Here is a 21,103-nt window from a genome sequence, read left to right on the forward strand (position 1 = left end):
ATTAAGTGAAAATCCAGCTGACACTTGTTTATATTTTATGTTGCACCTTCGAGTGTAGATGTCTGCGGCACCACCTCCAGACTTCTTGGATCTTCGTATTTTCATGAGTTCTTGATTGTATGTACATCGTAATTTTTTATTTTCTGTTTCAGTTCCGTTAACCCAAAACCCTCTTTACCCATTTTCGCAATCAAGTCCTCTTCCGCCGCCCGTCTCATATTCTTATTTCTATAAGTAACGCTGTTTATGTTCCATAAACATTCTTTTTCGCTGTAGAGCTCCACAAATTTGCAAGTTTCTTCTTTCGTCCACTTCATTTTGCCGCCAAATAAACGCTCAACGTAATACCACCGTCTGTACACACATGTAAATACAGCAGTCGAATGACGCGCCAGCTGAAAAATCGAGCGTCCTCGGACTTCTCCGCCAGCTCTCGGAGCTCGGTTCCGGTGGAGGGGGAAGGATAGTGATAGAGTTACTTTACCGCAGCGGAAACCCACTCTACTCTACTGCCTACTAACTACTCTACTCTACTTGCTACTATCCCGGTCGTTTACACGATGCTAGTAGCTCTACTATCCACTCTACTCGCCTCGCTACTCTACCCGTGTAAACCAGCCCTAAAGAAGCAGCTGAGTATGATCGTCTATCCCTGAGTTTCAACCACTCTGCGGCTTTGTAGTAAGATGTTACGTGACAGTCTTTACGAATATTGAAGACGAATCACACACAGGCATTCGGAATACGTTGGAGTTTGCTATTATATTTCTCTGAGATATCGCTGTAAATTACAGCGCCGTAATCTAAAATAGGAAATACCATAGTTCGGATCAACATCTTTCTCACCGAAAAAGGAAGATACGGCAAGTTTCGTCGAAACTGATGCAATATGCCAGACACTTCCTTGACCAAATGCTTGGCATGGAAGGTCCAGGAAAGAGTAATATCCATTAGAATTCCTAAATTCTTAACACATTCCTGATACTTGACTACAGAACCGTTTACAATTACTGGAGGAATGTCCCTTTTGAAAAGAAATTGAGACATTTCTTCGATATCCTAGGAAAATAGCTTTGTTTTCATTTAATAGTAAATTATGACTTAGTGTATATTGATGTAGTCTTTCTATATCTAGATTTATTTTACTAATACTTTCGTCAACACGATTCACAGGAAAATGGTAATAGATCTGTAAATCATCGGCGTACTTATGATGTCTCGTGTGGCGTAAAACTCGGGAAATGTTAGGTTAGCACCACTATCGTCCGCACGTGGCCAGTGTTGACCCTCGAGTTGAGTTAGTGGAGGAGGGTAGAACAGTGTAGTAGACTATTGGAGTTGACCGTTCCAGTAGTGATGGGCTGCGAATGGACTCGCGAAGACTCGAGTCTGGGATCGTAAAACTCGAGGTACTCGAGTCTGGACTCGAGGCCGAGGACGCTGGCAGCGTTATCTGCGAGTCGTGTATGGAAACTACACGATGCTTAATATTTTAGGTAGGCCAAGGACAAGTATTGGGTCCGTTTCAAAATAATGCACAGTTATATAATGCACAAATTGATGTACATTATGCCGTATTTACATGAATGTATAGGCCTACACAACAAAACCATATTGTAACGTAAACGAAGGAATGTGTGGACACAGGTGCTTACGAGCTACAGTCCGGCTCTATGGGTAAATGGTTAGCGTGCTGAACTTCGGTCACAGGGTTGGCGGGTTCGATACGCGGCAGGGTGACGAATTTTAACCATCATTGGTTAATTTTGCCGACACGGGGGCTGGGTGTGTGTGTTGTCTTCATCATCATTTCATCCTCATTATGACGAGCAGGGCGCCTACCGGTGTCAAATCGAAAGACCTGAATCTGGCGAGCCGAACATGTCATCGGACACTCCCGGCACTAAAAGCCATACGCCTTTTCATTTTACTGGCGCACAGTGTGAAATTGTAGAGATCAGGCAGGACAAAAGTACATTTTCGACTACTCTATTGTGCCCTACAGCACCCTTCGGTTCCGGCCAGGCGAATGCCGGTCTCGAACCAAGATCATTGTAGTAACAAAGTCCCACAAGCGCGGGCTCATGCACATACTCTTACCTGCGTACATATCCTTGCAAAGCTACACTCAAATAAAGCATGGCTCAGGGATAATGGGAAAAACATAGGGCAACACACGATTCAACAGGATATGTGAACTAGCAGGTAAGAACATTCAACATTGAAATAAAAAATGGGAAAAACCCCTGCATTCACAAGTGAATAGGACATAATTTATTACAATGAAAAGACCAAATCTCTCACATAAATTACAAGGAATTAACATCTCATTTAATTGTCACGCGATATTCGTAGTCGACTTCCAGGTCATAATTCTTTCGCACAGCCAAGCTGGAACAGTCACGGAATCACGGAATAAGTCAAAGTAAAGAGTGAGACAAACAAATTGTGCAAACATCTCAAAGGAGCCATCTCCTATGCGTGAAAAGTGTTGTGTCACAGAACCTCGAACCCATGATCTACTTACAACAAAACTACTCTGTACAAGGCCTGGACTGGATGAAAGCTCATAGTCCAGCATAACTAAGATACATAAACTCATAAATAAAACCATCAAAATTACAGTTCCAACATTTGGTAGCAGAAAGAACAAGTGGCAAATCTAAGAAGAACACGGCCATACAAACAGAATGCGGTCTTAGCAGGCAGCCATTCACAAGGCCAAGGCCAAGGGCGACTCCCCTTCAGACCACTTAAGAAGAAAAAAAAACCCGCAGACAACATGATACAAAATCCTTGCCTGTGACGTCAAACCTGACTTCCTTGACTCACATAAATCACCTAGGAGAGTGTTAGCCATGCCACCCTATCTGATGCACACAGCTGTTCGACTACAGGGAATTCCTGCCCCGTACATCAAGTCTCCGTTTACTCTTACGTACATCTCACATCCATAGTGCCGAAATTACATAATCATCATCTCATATCTGCCTTCATATGGCTAAGACGTAAATATCATTCTCTCATATCTGCCTCCACAGGGCTTCTCCATCATTACATAAGGGTACAATCCCCTGGCACTACAATTTCCTGGCTACAATAAGGCGTAATGAACATACCTTAATTATACATCATTCAACAGCGCGAAGTCACATAATGTCAATGCGTGCAATAAGCTATATATTTAGCGCATCTACGTCTCCAGCGCGATGGCTCACACACACAGCCACGCTAACCCATGCAAGTCAAGGAGTAAGTCTCCAGTTTGTAAACATTACGTACGACCATCAATGAAAATCTACACTGCTGCCGAAACGGCCGTAACTGACTAAGAGATCTAGCTAACATGACCAAGACGTAAAAGATGCCACGAAAAAGAAACACAAATTTATACAAGTGGAAAATATACAATCTACTATCTACCCTACTGCCCTGAGTTCGAGGTCTGTGCATATTTACATTATACAAATCATTATATACATTGGATAGCTACTGTCGTGGCTGACGGCCATCTTGAGTTCTGATTTTGATCTATCCCATGCTTAGAATAAATTGGATCTGTCTGACCTGGAAGTACCGAAGACATTGCGAGGCAGCTCTCTATGGACCTCTGGAGGTTATTTCATGTTGACGGTTGTCACTGCTAGCCGCAAAGTTAGATGGATTACTGGATTCATGCTGGCTGGTAAAGGCTTCTCCGGCAGCTTCCGTGAAGGTTGTCAGGTGTCTTCTTCGGTGTCGTGGTGAGCTTGCCTTCTTGGTGTCCCCGCGTCGATGCTCGATGTCTTGACGGCTGCTCCGTTTCTACAGCTTGCCGTCCTCCTTTCTCGTTCTCTGCGACGTGGCTCTCGCTGGATCGGTGGAAGGGAACTGTAAAGAGACATAAGTTACCGAGAGTTCTGATTCGATGCCTGTCTCCACTAACGTCCCTCTCACACGTTTTAACACCCCGTTCACTACTAGAGTTAAGTCGACTACATCAATAGTTCACAGTTTCACATATGGTGACTAGATCCAGTCGTTCTATCACAGAGATGTTCTTCCAGAAATAATCTGAGCTCTCATAAGATTACGAACTTCGTTTCTAATACTTGGCCCTCAAAGTGATTTGAAGCTACTAGCGAGGCAGTGGAGTTATAGACAGTACATGTTCATGACAGGCAGGCAAACACATGTAGTATGCAGGATTCAACTTGATTATGCGGTTATTTACTTACTTCCATTCCCCAATAGATTGTACTGGATGATAGCTGCTCGCCGCTCAGCTCTTAATCTCGATGTCCGCTTGGAGTTGTATCACGCCGTCGCAACAGCTCGACAGTCAGAGAGTGGATCTCCAGCGCTCTTCAGCCGCCTATTTATAATACGGCTCGCGTACCCAAGCTAATGATTTACCCGCGAGCTCTTCCCGCCCGCGGTTGATATGCATAGCGCGCGCCTAGTACTTATCTCCAATATGCACTTGTAACTAGGCTCATGTCGCATATCAAAATTTTGTGCCAATTATGGAGGTAGCAATTTTCTTCTCAGATTAAATGCATCTATACTGTACTCTAAGATATAAATTAATTTCCTTTTCTCTCCAAATCCTTTGTTGGCACGCCACCTTTGTGAAGTGTGTAGCGTCCTGTGTCTAAATTAAAGCGCTTGGCTGGGGTAATAAATTTATCTTATGAGCTTCCAGAAATTTCCTAATTATTCAGCTGCTCCTTTCCCACGAGAACTGCACACACTCAACCTCTCCCAGGCAATAAATTAGTAAACAAGGATCTCCCAGGTGGTCTCGAATGTACTCGATCTCTCCGGCTAAAATCATGACTCTTGGACAATGACCAATATGGTTCACTATTTATATTATAAAGGGCATTATTGTACGCTCGTGACTATACAAAGAATACCTGACCGCAAAGCTTTTAAAGCTGTGTGTGGTATATCTGATCTCTACATTTGTGTGAACATTGCGCCCCTTACCGAACCTTGCGTCTCGCCGGAGGTCCGGGTTCGATACCCGGCTCTGCCACGAAATTTGAAAAGTGGTACGAGGGCTGGAACGGGGTCCACTCAGCCTCGGAAGGTCAACTGAGTAGAGGTGGGTTCGATTCCCACCTCAGCCATCCTGGAAGTGGTTTCCCGTGGTTTCCCCACTTCTCCTCCAGGCAAATGCCTGGATGGTACCTAACTTAAGGCCACGGCCGATTCCTTCCCTCTTCCTTGCCTATCCCTTCCAATCTTCCCATCCTCCGCCAAGGCCCCTGTTCAGCATAGCAGGTGAGGCCGCCTGGGCGAGGTATTGGTCATCCTCCCCAGTTGTATCCCCCGACCCAGAGTCTGAAGCTCCAGGACACTGCCCTTAAGGCGGTAGAGGTGGGATCCCTCGCTGAGTCCGAGGGAAAAACCGAACCTGGAGGGTAAGCAGATTAAGAAGAAGAAGAATAAATAAGGATACAGTTAGATTGCTTTCTTTCTTAATCTGCTTACCCTCCAGGGTTGGTTTTTCCCTCGGATTCAGCCAGGGATCCCACCTCTACCGCCTCAAGGGTAGTGTCCTGGAGCGTGGGACAATGGGTCGGGGGATACAACTGAGGAGAATGACCAGTACCTTGCCAAGGCGGCCTCACCTGTTATGCTGAACATGGGCCTTGGTGGGGGATGGGAAGATTGGGAGGGATAAACAAGGAAGAGGGAAGGAAGCCTACAATGAATAGTTAAATCATGTTCCTAATCTTTACTCCGTATCTCAAGTTACCAAAGGCTAACCTACTGGGCGATATAATGCAGATATGCAAACTCATATCCTCATCCCGAGGTGGTGCAGCTCCTTTCGGGAAAACCCCCATTGCAGGTGAGCTGCATGTACCATTTCAATCACATACCAGCCTTCCGGACATTCTAAAATTTCTGGCGGTACCGGGAATCGAACCAAGGCTTCCAAGGATGGGAGTTAGTAACACTACCTGTTACGCTACAGGGGTGCTGTAATGAACGCCCCCAACTAAATATAGAGGAAGGAGAAAAGGAAGAACATTGTGTGACAAACTAAACGAATGGCATTTCGAAACAAATAAGTTACGGTCTTACACTCGCGTGTTTCACGTTATGGTCATCATTTACGTAGCTGTTGTAACAGTATTTAATGATTGGGGCATTTCTTCCGACTGCTCGGCAACAGGTCGCAGTTATGGATCGTGACGTCACAGTGGAGACTCGAGTACTTCGCACGGGTTACTCGGCGAGGCTTGGACCTTAGCCTACAAGGAATACAAAGCCTGCTCACTCGCAGTGTTCTCTTCAGAAACAGTGTCCGCCTGGCAGTGCGCGTCTTGACCGCTGCAGCGCTAGTATACCACCTCACATCAGCACTCAGTAGCATTGGTAACGGGAGTTAAAACCAGCACAAATTGACCTCTATACTATACGTCCTGTATATTATATACATTACTGAGCAGAATGAAGTAGAAAATAATTAATGTTCACCTTTTACCCCTAGGAGTTCAATTCAGCTGTGGATTTTCATTTCAGATAACACATATAACTGTCGAAATATATGTCTGGCATTTAAAGGATGTAAGGTCTGCACTAGATATTTTTACTACCGCACCATAGATTTTCAGTGAAAAGGAACGACTTTAACTATTTTCCTTGATATTTTCTTCTCATAAATTGTTTTTCTTATCGAGAAGTATTCTCAACAATACTCATCTGTCATGCCGTTAGCGTAGTTAGTGACAGAGAGGTGCAGAAACTTCTGCAGTATTATTCTGCTTTGTTTCTCAGGATGATCACTTTTCCCACACTGTAGAATAGGATTTTTAGCAACACGTGGCAACAGTATTTCGGTTAATGTTTGTGCTGTTTTTTGACTGCCCAGCGTTACCGATAACATTTTGTCCCTTACTTGCCCCAGTTTCATCAGCAGTGAAACAAAACTTGGCTTTGGATACCTGAGGCCACCTCTGTCTTTGATTTTTATTAATGACGTTAGTGGAGATGGACTCTGGATACTACTAATTTTATCAACACACTATTGACATGGCATGTGGTCTTCGACAACTCTTACCAAATACCCTCCAATATATGTCATTGCAGCGCTCGACGGAGCGGTCACTAAGGTTCCATAACTTATTCTTGGTACCACCTACACAACAGAATGAGGAAATTGTTATCATCAGAATAGGAGCAATAATAATAAGTAACCTAATTTTTGCCGTCTCATGGTCTGCGTATTTACTGTACCATACCTGGTCTGTTTATTGCTTTAATCCATAATTCCCTAGTTGGCTCTTAGCAAGGGAATTCATGGAAACTAGTTCCAGGAACTTTATTTCTAGAGCCTTGTTTACAAAACGGAACGCAGCAGTACACCAGCGTAATATGATTGACATTTTTAACCATATCCTTTTCCCATTTGGCCAGTATGTGAATTAAGCAGAAGGTGTCAGGTTCCAATTCATCCTCAATTTACAAGAGTTTCCCCGTTTCACATCGGATGGTAAAATTATATTCTGCGACGTTTGCAGCAAGAGGTGAGTGAAACTTGTTTTATATTTCCCCATAACGAATTATTATCAATTTAACAAAATCAACACGGTGTTTTAAATAATGCATATTAAGATACGTAAAACTGCAGCTGCCTAAAAATACTTTAGAGCCTATTTGAGAGTCTGTTTTAGGCAGTTAAAATAACATTTTAGCACCTAAAAATCCGAGATCTAGTAATCACTATATCAACAAACACAAACACCAGTCCCCGAGCCAGAAGAATTAATTAGACGTGATTATAATCACCCATCCGGCCGGCAATCGAATCTGGGACCTTCTGAACCGAAGGCCTCAACGCTGACCATTCAGCCAAGGATTCGGACAAAACGAAATCATTATTGAGTTTCATTATTTCTATCGGTATTAACATTCAACTTTCGTCACCAGTAAGCATACAGTGTGTAGAAATACCGCCAACCGACGTGTTCATGTGAGGTTGAATTGCAGCGCCTCTAGCGGCAAATATAGCATCCACAGGGCGGACAGCTATGAGTGGCTATTGGGCAGGCTTTGTGTTCCTTGTAGGCTAAGCTTGGACTCGCCAGACTCGATTCTCGCGAGTCCAAGCGTCACTCGCGCACATCACTACGTTCCAGTATTGACGACAGTGAGTTCTGGCAGTGGCGGCTGGTGGTTTAAAAGTTCAGTGGTGCACAATTTTTACCATTGATATAATATGATTACAGGCTAATTTTCAAATCCAGATACATCAACAATACCTACATTTTATAATTAAAAATAAAACAAACATTTTACATTTCTATTTTCAGGAATATTACTACAACCCAGTAACATTATTTTGTCATTTAAAAACTGTTTTACCTATTGAAATGAAACACTTTGAGGTAGCCTAATTCCGGTATTGTATCTGGTTTCAAAATTAAACATCGCGTGGGCCTGCCCATTCGTTTCACCTCGGATTTTTCTCCGGCAGTCCGTTGCGGAAACGGCCCAGACATTAAAGACTGCACCGAATTCATGATCTGGCAAAATACCACTAACTGATAAAAACGCAAAATAATAAAAACACACAACTGACACGAATGTTTACACATTGAAATCAATAAGCTACTTAGCTTGTACGCACATAACAAAGATCACAACTACACAACTATCATCATCATCATCATCATCATCTGTTTACCCTCCAGGTTCGGTTTTTCCCTCGGACTGAGCGAGGGATCCCACCTCTACCGCATCAAGGGCAGTGTCCTGGAGCTTCAGACTCTTGGCGGGGGATACAACTGGGGAGTATGACCAGTAGCTCGTCCAGGCGGCCTCACCTGCTATGCTGAACAGGGGCCTTGTGGAGGGATGGGAAGATTGGAAGGGATAGGCAAGGAAGAGGGAAGGAAGCGGCCGTGGCCGTAAGTTAGGTACCATCCCGGCATTCGCCTGGAGGAGAAGTGGGAAACCACGGAAAACCACTTCCAGGATGGCTGAGGTGGGAATCGAACCCACCTCTACTCAGTTGACCTCCCGAGGCTGAGTGGACCCCGTTCCAGCCCTCGTACCACTTTTCAAATTTCGTGGTAGAGCCGGGAATCGAACCCGGGCCTCCGGGGGTGGCAGCTAATCGCGCTAACCACTACACCACAGAGGCGGACTCTACACAACTATACTGAAAGAAATGGCGGTTTTTATTTTCAAATTTAAAGCCATTACTTATTTATCCAACAGATGAACTTCCATCCAATGTCGCTAGGTGACATCCCTGTTCTATAACAGACTCTCACATTGAGCGCCAAGCCGCCAACGGTCTCTAGCGACTTTGTAGGTGGTGGTTTCGTAGGAGCACGGCCGACTGGATCCCGCGCTGCGCTGCAAGGAGCTAGCTAGAGCGACGCATCAAGTCGGCCGTGGTAGGAGGAGCCAGGTTGATAAACCTCCATTTAAGCAATGTATAAGAAGCCACGCCTACCTTTTCCTCACCCCTCGATCAGTCCCGCGCACCCCTCTGGCAGCCAAGGTTTCATCCTACCTCAGGTTGACTCTCTGCTGCAAACTTTGCGGCTCCTGCAATGAACATTTAAGAGTACCGGCTTGTAATCTCCTGTAGTCAGTATTTGCTCTTTCAAGCTCCGGAAAGGTTTGTCTTGTTGAATGAAAACACAGTAGTTGAGTAATCCAAATTATAAAACTTTACCTAAAATAAACATAAAAAATTAATGGGGGTAGCGCAAACCTGCAACCTTATGGAGAAACCGCCCCTGCGTTCTGGTGGTGCTTTGATGCTTTAAGTTGTGTTCTTGTCTAGTTCTTGTGTAAGCTTAGTGAGCTGAAAATGCTTACTATTGAAGAGGGAGTGTTTTAGTGGAAAATGTTTTCCGTGCTGCTGGAAACTTAACGGAAAATGTGAGGCTGCAATTTCGTTCGCGATTTCCTGATTCGAGGTGTCCACATCGTGAGACTGTACGCGATTGAGTGAGCAAATTTCGTGCAACATTTTCAGTTTATGATGCACCACGAACTAGTGGGCCAGCAGTTTTAACGGAACGGAAGCTTGGCGACATTACGCGTGAAACATTGATAAAAGTGTTCGCAAATAACTGTAAACGAGTTGAACTATGCCTTCAAGAAAGAGGAAAACACTTACTGTGATAGTGGCGAGTACAGTATATTTTACTTATTGTTTTTATTGTAATAATGTGGAATCCCACCTCCCAACATAACTGTAGCCCCTAGTGTACAAAGCGCCGTCTCCTCGCTGCAGACGATAGTGGTGCAGACCTAACTTTTCCCGCTAGTAGACCGAGTTCGCTGCGCTCGGCGCGGAGTGAGTTTGTAGACGCACTGTATCTAGAGGTTCGATTGTTTCTGAGAAAAGTGTACCTCGAGGAACTTATACAATACCATGCGCTCATTCTTTCTTTGAGTGACTGTACAATTATGAACGCCTCTTTAATTTTACTGTTGTTTTTTCTTTAACAGTGTAAACTCTTTGGACTTGGCTCCTGCACACGCTAGCGTATTGGCGGGGATATCCAGCACAGTCGCCAACCTGTCGGGGATCATCAGTCCGCAGCTAACTGGTTTCATCGTTCGTAACAAGGTGAGCTTTTCCTATGACGCGTTAGAACGGTGCATTTTTTCTTGTTATTAGAGGCATGCAGCACGGGCAGACTGAAACATGCAGCGCCACATGAATCAATTTTGAGTGCACAGCTAGGCGCAAGTAGATGTAAGTGTTTCTCGTACTGAATGGGGAACTGAGTGCCTCATTTTGTGCAACACGTGCCTTGTACTCCTACTAAACTGTTGTTATTCACCGCGAGCCTCCTAGAGGGTTACGCTCTCTCTCTCAGGCATGGCCTTGTCTCAGGCCAAGGAGATTTAAGGTGTGGAGGAAATGAGGTGGGGGAGGTTTGGCGGTCCTGTCCTAGAAAAGTATCTGTCCCGGTATTTACCGTAGTGCAGGGTAATGGAAAACTACGGAAAACCTCCTCAGGACTTCCGACGGTGGAGACTAGCCCCCTTTGTTTATGATTGAAGTTAGGTATAATGTCTGTTTGTGACTGCAGTTAAGATACAAAATAAGTACAAACTTCTCCGGCCCCACGGTGTTGGGGAAAACGCATCTGCCTGTCACCCGGCGGCCCCGGGTTTGATTTACGGCCGGGTCAGGGTTTTTTTTTTTGCTAGAGGCTTTACGTCGCGCCGACACAGATAGGTCTTATGGCGACGATGGGATAGGAAAGGCCTAGGAGTTGGAAGGAAGCGGCCGTGGCCTTAATTAAGGTACAGCCCCAGCATTTGCCTGGTGTGAAAATGGGAAACCACGGAAAACCATTTTCAGGGCTGCCGATAGTGGGATTCGAACCTACTATCTCCCGGATGCAAGCTCACAGCCGCGCGCCTCAGGTCAGGGGTTTTTAATTGTAAAAGATTAATATCCCTGGCCTGGGGACTGGGTGTTTGTGTCGTCCTTAACGTTCCTTTCTTCACATTCAACACTTTTCACTTCCGTCATTTACAAAATACACGCAGGTTCCTCACATATTGTGCAAGTAGGGGCAAAAGATCTTTCTAGGTCGACGCCTCGAACAAATAGCATTTAAAAAATTACAAACTTACATTCGACACCTATTTAATATTAAATGTGAAGCCGGATGTTTTAAAAATGTTCAATAGAGGAATCACCGGTGGCTAAAAGTCATAATGTCACGGGTAAACGTGTGCGTACTGAAATAACTTCTCTCATATCAATGTCTTGAACAGTATGGTTCAATCAACTGTAGGAGTCGCTCAAACTCATATGTTGACACCCCTGTAGAGTTCCTGAATAAATAACAGCTATCAGTTTCGACCTCATCATGGATACCCCGCTTTTCCCAGGATATCTGACATCCATAGTTTTTTTATTACGTTTTCATTCGCTTTCAATAATTATAATAGAAGTGGCAATGGCACCTGCGCACTGAAGTAGTTTTCAATACATTTTCCAGTACTACTGCACTCGCCTTTCATGAGCACGCGTAAGCAGAAAGAGGCATAGGCAAGATGCATGCAACGCTTGCATCTTTAATGATGTAGTAATGCATGCAGTGCTGTATGCGGAGATTTATTTAGAGTATGGCTTATACAGACAATATCAGTAATATATATACTAGCAGTTTCCCGCTGGCTCCGCCCACAACGTACAAAGTATGGTTTTGTTCGTTACTATCCTCACGGATGTATTTGCAAAGTTTCGAGTTAATGAAATAAAGCACATGATCTGCTGTGGTAATAGAGTGTAATATTATGTCAATAAAACACTTGAAAATACATCGCACAAAGAAATTGAATTAAACGTTCCTTGGAACAACACTACACGCCGAACTGTTAAAAAGTCCTTCAAAGATCTTCATCATGGAGACAAATATACTCATAAATTTTCTCAGAATCTACACAATTTAAGTAGTTATTACCTCAAAAGAAAGAGCTTAATCCACTGAGTGTTTTAGACCAAAGCAAACTGCGCACCTCAATTAGAACGAAATATATGATTGCTTCAATGAGAAAACATGTTGTAGAAATGAGACGTCAAATTGAATGTGCACTCATAACTTTCCTCAGAATCAACTAATTTGAATAGTTAAGAGCTGAAATGAAAGAACTTGATCCACGGAGTGTTCTTAGGCTAAAACGAACTCCATACCTCAATTAGAACCAAAGATATGATTGCTTCAAAGATACAAAAAATTGAAAAAATCAAATAATTTGAGGAAGATGGAAGTGATTTATAGTACCTGATGACAAATATGTGCATTAATACCTTTCAGTTAAAAAAAAGAATGAAGGAAATCGACCGGATAGAATGGCCAGACTGACTGACTTAAGTTTTCATAATTTTTTTAAATATATATTCGTAGATACATATTTACAGCTGAGAAACAAAGTAATTTGTGCTTCACAATTGAATATTAAGTTTTTCATTCCAACGTAGAGCATATGGAGATACCAGCAGGAAATCATCTTCATCACCGTGATAGGCTCGAATCTTACATTCCCTGATGAATAGTCTGGTGTGGAGCTCCGCAGTCACAGTCTGGATTAGGTAGCTTTTTCGACTTATGGAGAGCGGCTCTGTACCGGCCATGTCCTGATCTGATTCTATTCAGGGCAGTCCAGGTCTTGCGTGGTAGGTGGGATCCACTTAGAAGTCTGGGACCTGAGAAGAAGGTATGAAGGCGCACATCCGTTGCTGCTTCCCATCCACTTTTCCACTCATCAAGAGATTTAAAATCCTTAGCATCCATGTTAACAGCATTACGCAGAGTTGGACGGCGTGATTTTAAAGATTCAGAAGTTGTAGGTCACTATTCATAGGTAGACTAGGATTTCTCGAGATCTTGCGGAATTCCTTCATAAGGGCATTAGATCGGCGTAGATCAGGTGGCATTATACCAGTTAGCAGTGGAAGCCAATGAACTGGAGTAGATGTAAATGCGCCAGATATGATGCGCATTGTGGTATTAAGCTGGGTGTCAACAAGCCTTGTATGATGACTGTTCATCCAAACAGGTGCACAATACTCGGCACTTGAATACGCCAAACCCAAGGCTGAAGATCGCAAAGTGGTTGCTGAAGATCCCCAGGTTGTTCCACGCAGTTTATGAAGGATGTTATTTCGAGATTTCAACCTTTGTGCTAACTTCAGGAGGTGTTATTTGAAGGATAGTGTACGGTCCAAGATGACACCAAGATATTTTGGGTTCCAGTTATGACGAAGAATTCTCCCTCTGAAACTAGCATTCAGGTTCACGTTTGCCAAACGATTATTTAAATGGAAGCAAGACACTTCTGTTTTGCTCACACTGGGTTGAAGTCTCCAGATTTTGAAGTAATTTTCCAGTAAAGACAGGTCTTTGGTCAGAATCTCTTCAGTCGTCTCCATTACCTGATCTTGTACAGCTAGAGCCAAGTCGTCAGCATAGCAGAATTTTCTGGATGAAGTGTCAGGAAGGTCAGAGAGATGTAAGTTGAACAATAATGGAGAGAACCGATCCTTGGGGAAATACGTTGTTTAGCTTCCTCTCCTTGCTTCTCGCAATCTCACTTTTAACCCCGTTTACCATCAATCCCGGTACAGTTCATTTAGCCTCCTGAATCTAAGATGTCGGCTAATCTTGCTGGAATCCAACCCTAATTACCTTCTCTCGAACCAGTTATTAATTTCGCATACCCATTGATTGTAATATCATGAATATTTTGTTTCCTTAAAAATACTGAGGTTTTAATTTCGTGTGGCTATTTCTAGCCGAGTGCAGCCCTTGTAAGGCAGACCCTCCGATGAGGGTGGGCGGCATCTGCCATTTGTAGGTAACTGCGTGTTATTGTGGTGGAGGATAGTGTTATGTGTGGTGTGTGAGTTGCAGGGATGTTGGGGACAGCACAAACACCCAGCCCCCGGGCCAATGGAATTAACCAATGAAGGTTAAAATCCCCGACCCGGCCGGGAATCGAACCCGGGACCCTCTGAACCGAAGGCCAGTACGCTGACCATTCAACCAATACTGAGGTGGTAAGTGCCACCTCTTTCCACCTCCGGATTACACCTATGTCGGTAAGGTCAGAGGAATGGGTATAATTTGTACAGAATATGAATCTATGGACAGAATTATAATATTGTAATCGCTTACTCCATATTCAGGACGTTCGTCTACAGTATGTAAGGAAGTTAACCGAAGAACAAGATATAGCACTTCGCAGACTTCCTCCCAAAATATCAAGGAAGAAACAACGAGAAATTATGAGAAATAGATCGTGACACTAGTTACCACATAAAGGAAAGGGAGTAGTTTTATATTCAGACTGCCCGAAAGCAAACTTCTGTATGACTCATAATTCACCTCGCTCCTCTTCTGAGTAGGCTACATACGCACAATGAAAATATCATACAAATTCTCTGAAGCAGCCAGATTGGTTACCGGTAGGTCGTTCAGCACAATCCGTTACCGTCGAAATGTCTACAACGAGACAGAAACCCTTGGACATGTGCTGGCATTCTGCCAGAGCACTGAGCTACTGTGCAACGATCGCCATCACCGAGTAAGTACATCGATTGCTCAAGCCTTAAGACAGCGTGGATGCGAGGTACACGACGAAATTCATTGCAACTCTACTGACGACTCTAATTGGAGTGCTGACATCATAGCTATCAGTTGGAAGGACAGTAAAGCAATGATTTATATCCCACTATTCGCTTTGAAAGAGGTTCGAATCAGGCTCAGGATGTGGACCTAGAAAAACAAGCCATTTATGTATCATGCTTGCCTTACCTGTCAGCTAAATGCCACATACGTGTCGATCGATGGAATTGCAGAGGCCTACTATTTGGAGTACGAGGCACCCACCCTATTCAGCCATCGACCTAATAAAAAAAAAATGCCGGGCTGATTGGCTCAGACGGTTAAGGCGCTGGCCTTCTGACCCCAACTTGGCAGGTTCGATCCTGGCTCAGTCCGGTGGTATTTGAAGGTGCTCAAATACGCCAGCCTCGTGTCGGTAGATTTACTGGCACGTAAAAAGAACTCCTGCGAGACTAAATTCCGGCACCTCGGCGTCTCCGAAAACCGTAAAAGAGTAGTTAGTGGGACGTAAAACAAATAACATTATTATTATTATTATTATTATTATTATTATTATTATTATTAATTAAAAATTTGAAAGTTTTATTCTTAGAAATAGAAAAAGAAATGCAGTAGATGCCGTTTATTTTAATCACGGATGTTATCAACCGTATCATATAATCACTTTTATGAAGACCCGTGCGGACAAATACTGAAACATTGAAAATCTTCCGTTTATTGTGATCATGAATTTGGTTTATATTATCACATTTTCTTTCAAGGATTTCGTTCTCAAGTATGCGAGTAGATTTACCAGAAGGAGAGGAGAATGTTGAACTTTGTCCAACAGGCTTAACGGAAGATGAATTCCAGGAATGGATGTTCATTCATTAGGACATCATTACTGATGCGAAACAGACAAAAGACGACATATGTGAGGCAGTTACTTGCGCAGAATTAGATATGAGAAGTAAAATGAAATGGCGCATGGCTTTTAGTGCCGGGAGTGTCCGAGGACATGTTCGGCGCGCTAGGTGCAGGCATTTTGATTTGACTCCCGTAGGCGACCTGTGCGTCGTGATGAGGATGAAATGATGATGAAGACGACACACACACACAGTCCCCGTGTCAGAGAAATCAACCAATTAAGGTTAAAATTCCCGACCCTGCCGGGAATCGAACCCGGGACCCCTGTGACCAAAGGACAGCACGGTAACCATTTAGTCACGGAGCCGGACATATGAGAGGTAAAGAGCACGGAGCAGAAGATAGCGATGCTGATGATGACGACGTTGCCGAAACTTCCCGAACACCAGCGAATGCTGAAATTCGACAGTCGCTAGATATCTTGCGACGAGGTGTTCAGCGTAGGTCAGTGGACTTCCAAAAACATTATGAATATGAAAGATTCATTAATTGATTTTTGAGAGACAACCAGATGAAAACAATAATTTGAGACTATTTTACATAGCTGAAAACAGTTAACTGTATTGCAGTGCTGTGTTCCGGTATCTGTTTCATTGCAGTACATGTAGTTTATGGATCAGTGTTTCATTGTAGTGCATATAGGTTATGAATAGATACAGTGGGCTACCTATCAATTCTTATTTTTCGGCTACTGTTACCAATCGGTTAATGTTATCAAATCATCTTCGTCCCAGAGTGATTATATTAACCGGCGTCCACTGTAGTTATACAGATTATGAGGGACGCTCTACAGATCAGATATATTCCATACATACCTGAGAACATGATTGACACTCTTACCCAGAAATAGAAGACAATAACATCACTATTATCAATTATATATTTACACTTTTTGAAGTTTGTAAATTCTATTGAATTAATTGTAACATGATTGTATTTGATTCCGAATGGTCACCCACACTGAAGAATGGATATATTTACTAAACCTCTATTTATTATACATTCATAATACATGTTATTTTCTTGTTTGCTTTCAGAGCGCGGAGGAGTGGCGCATTGTGTTCTACATCACGAGTGCACTGTACCTTTGTGGGGCGGTCGTGTTCGGGTTGTTCGCTTCTGGAGATAAGCAACCTTGGGCTGAAGATGGGGTCGTCAGAAGTGACATTAAGGTAGATTCAGTGCCAGCAAAAGAGAATGATAATAGAGATCAGCAAGTTTAAATTTCCAGAGCCAAGGAGTTTCTAACGTCATCATTGACAATAGCGAACAGCAAAAGACGTCCAACAAGATGACTGGGAGATTTAGCAGAAGTTGTGCACTCAATAGTACAAATGATAAGCTGGATGGCTCTGTTACCACAGATTCACGACTTCTGTCGTGAGGAGAAGAGGCTTTGAAGAAGAGCTAGATAGACTGTGTGAATATGTTACGTTCAGGTCTAAAATGACCGGCAATATCTATCTTATTTCTGTTGAACTAGACGAAGCGCATCTTTTCGCTGTTATTTCAAGTTGAGGGAAAATTGGCTGGTGTAAAACCATACTGAACTAAATACCACAGAGTTACTTTTTGAGAAAAATGTTGAAATTAATCTTTTAATATTCGTAATTTACAATACGTTTTCCATATATGACAATGCATACGCAGATGTTAGAAGCGGCTTCAATGTAAAAGAAAGTGAGAAGTCAATGATGAATATTTTTAATTAACTAAAACGTTGCATTATCGTGCTTCATTATGGCTGAATTCTTTTTGTGATGAACATGTATGATTTCTGCAGGATATAATAACTGTTTCTTGAAGCGAATACTTTGTTCTCAACGCCAGAATCTATGGGCCCCACACCGTACACAGCTTCTAATTTTCCCCCATGTAACAAAAGGGACTTCAAAATTTAATAATGGATCTGAGGAACATCTTTACTTACTCTCACAAGTTGAAAGCATGTATCCGTCCCTCCCTGAAGACGACAAATCTGATGGGCCGCTATCATCTCCATTTTCTTACCGAGTAAAACAACCAGAAAGTACTTCACTTCCCGCCACATTCTTTTGTGCGTTAGTTCTCTCTGCTTGACCAGCATTTGGACAACTTAGGCTCGGCTAAAATGAAATGTTGTCATAAAACTTGCATCTATTGATATACCACTTTTAGATGGACTTTACCGGGCGAGTTGGCCGTGGGATTAGGAGCGCGCGGCTGTGAGCTTGCATCCGGGAGATAGTGGGTTCGAATCCCACTGTTGGCAGCCCTGAAGATGGTTTTGCATGGTTTCCTATTTTCACACTAGGCAAATGCTGGGACTGTACATTAATTAAGGCCACGGTCGCTTCCTTCCAACTTCTAGGCTTTTCCTATCCCATCGTCGCGATAAGACCTATCTGTCTCGGTGCTACGTAAAGGCCACTAGCAAAAAAAAAAAAAGAAACTAGATGGACTTTGTGCAAGATCCGCTGAAGATCCGCTTAACTAATTATTTTCCAAACTAGAGTTAAGTTCACTATGGCTTTACACTGAACAACTTAAGATCAAAAATCTGATTGGGATAATTTTTGGGGATTGTGGTGGGATATGTATGTGGCTAGCACAGAGTTTTTGCTAGGTATTGTATTTCTTCCACCTACTTGCCGAATTATTGAGCACATACAGTATACGAGCTTAATATTATCCATTGGTAAGTTTAAAATTACGCTCTCTTAGTAATCGTGAATGTGATATTGTACCGAGAACATGGAAATATTTAACTATCTGTAAGCCTACTTTCATCATACAGTGCAAGCCAAAATCTCCGTAGCCATTCAAATATATCAGATTATCTTTACATCGAATTTATTCAGTTAGCAGCGCTGTTATTTCGATCATGTAAATATGCAAAGAATACGAAACATAAAACTTTGGTCTTAGTTGGGGAGAACTTGTAAATTATTAACTTATTTGGAACTTATAATTGTGACGTTATACTTACGATTTGCACACATGAAGTGCACGAAAGATAGGACAATTTCATACATACGTTTCCTGACCCGCATCTGCTACTCAAGAGTTGAATAAGAGATGGTATCAATAACATTAATGTAAACGTTAACACTTCAAGTCCATTGAGTGTTCTTCTAATGAACGTATCTTGCTTGAAAGTGAATCAGTTCGTTAATAGTCATTCATGTTAGACATTCAAAATTTAAACATTTGATCGATACAAATTTACAATGCAAAATTTCAATAGATGTTGCGTATGAAATACCAAGTTTTGTTAAAACTCGACGAGTCTTGTGAATATTTACTGTAGTATTTGAGAAATTCTGCGTAATTAATTCTCTACGGTTGGCAGTTCTGACATTAAAGGGATTTCCAAATGTAAGATCTTTCTCAATTTAAGACAAAGAAAATAGCATATATTTCAATCTTCTAAGACATTTCAGTGTGGAAAACAGATGAAAAATAAGCTGAATGGGAGATAAGAACTGACGAACGGATGGAAGTTCTAAAGAAACACCTCATTGAGGGATCCGGGTAGGCAGTGAGATAAACATACGGCTGGTAATATTTCAGTTGTTTGAAAGCGTATCAGTATTATTTTACATGCATTTTATCGTTAAATTTCAGTAACATTTATTAACTATTTTCTAATGCGTATGTATGGAGTAATTAATATTTAAAGAGCTAGGTTCTTTCCCCATTATATTTACTGATAAATGCTCAATATTTCACAAAATACCATTAGGAATTGCGGTTTGTGTTATGAGAAATGTTGAGAAGAATAATTTTTCTTCTCAAAATTTTAAACATTTGGAGGAATGAAAATTGATCTGTACGATCAAAAGGGGCAAATAAAATAATGTTTGGAAATTCTTAATCATATTTATGAGTAATATTTCATGTAGGCTGCATGAAAATGGAGAAAAAATTACGAGTTTTTATAATTTAAACATTTCCAGAATTAAATTACAGTATGGAAACTCAATGCACGGTACAAAGTCATATCAGGCGCTTTAAGTTTTTTAAAGGAATTTCGTCTGGGTGTGCGAGAACTGGCACTCATTTGCAGAAATATCCTGGTGAATTCAATTAAAAATCACCAATCACTACATGTATGACAAGTGAAATACTTTTTGAAACAAAATGCTGTGTTAGCTCTTAAGCTAAATTGCCGTGATAACTACCTTATTCTTATACTTCATAACTGATCAGTACTCTGTGTACTATTGCATCCCATGCATGAGGCAGTCTAGCTTTATTTGTATACTGCATAGTGTAAATTGTTTCTCTCTATAAGGCCTTGTTTATCGTACTTTAAATATGAATTCTGTACATATCTCGGAGATGTATTTTTATATGTCTGCCTCTTGAGTAAATTAATTATCTGCTGCTGTGGTGACTTCCAGAATTCCTTACAGGAAAGTCGTTTGAAAGAAGAGAACTGTACCTGATAGTCTTTTATATAAATGTTTGATTATTTTTCATGTTAGCCTCCTAATTCCTCTGTAAAATCCATGGCAATTGTTTTATGTTTCCTTAAAGTAGATTGTGTTATTATTATTATTATTATTATTATTATTATTATTATTATTATTATTATTATTATTATTATGACCATAGTTCACAGATCTTAAATTAGGGTTATAAGTTTATAAAAATAGCCATGTGGCAATGTGAACTGTAAATGCTGAATGGGTTATTATTTGTCAAATATGACAATAATGTATGAAGTTAAATAAAAAAACATATATATGTTTCAATTGTTAACAATATATAAAATCAAATGCATAATACCAATCACTAGTGATTTAGAGGAGGTCTCAAGATTTCTCGAGATTTTTCGAGGCTAGCGCAGGCACTATTTCTCGCGAGAAATTTCGAGAGATCTCGAGAGCGTTGTCCCCGCATTGTGTGGTGAGCAGCGTGTCGTAGGCCTACAGATAGACGGATATGAATGTTGTTTGTGCTGAGTATGCGAATAGCCAACCACGGGCCTTCTTCATTCCGTAAATACGTGTCAACAAGTGACTAGGGCTTTCATTTCTACCGAGGTCTATTTTGACGCAGTATAACATAATTGTAAACTATTCGCATTCTGGAATTAT

The 21,103-nt window shown here is 41.9% G+C and overlaps 1 protein-coding gene across 1 annotated transcript in view; it reads left to right on the forward strand.

The window, feature by feature from the left end:
• Nucleotides 1–20,693, forward strand: part of LOC136878850 (vesicular glutamate transporter 1) — a 246,398-nt gene extending 225,705 nt beyond the window's left edge. The window contains exons 12-13 of the mRNA XM_068225767.1: nt 10,471–10,591; nt 17,057–20,693. Of these exons, the coding sequence (XP_068081868.1) occupies nt 10,471–10,591; nt 17,057–17,242 (307 nt within the window). The 3' untranslated portion in view covers nt 17,243–20,693. The remainder of the gene's footprint in view (nt 1–10,470; nt 10,592–17,056) is intronic.
• The last annotated feature ends 410 nt before the right edge of the window (nt 20,694–21,103 follow it).

The sequence above is a fragment of the Anabrus simplex genome, chromosome 1, assembly GCF_040414725.1.
Source record: "Anabrus simplex isolate iqAnaSimp1 chromosome 1, ASM4041472v1, whole genome shotgun sequence".
In the NCBI taxonomy this organism is placed as follows: domain Eukaryota; kingdom Metazoa; phylum Arthropoda; class Insecta; order Orthoptera; family Tettigoniidae; genus Anabrus; species Anabrus simplex.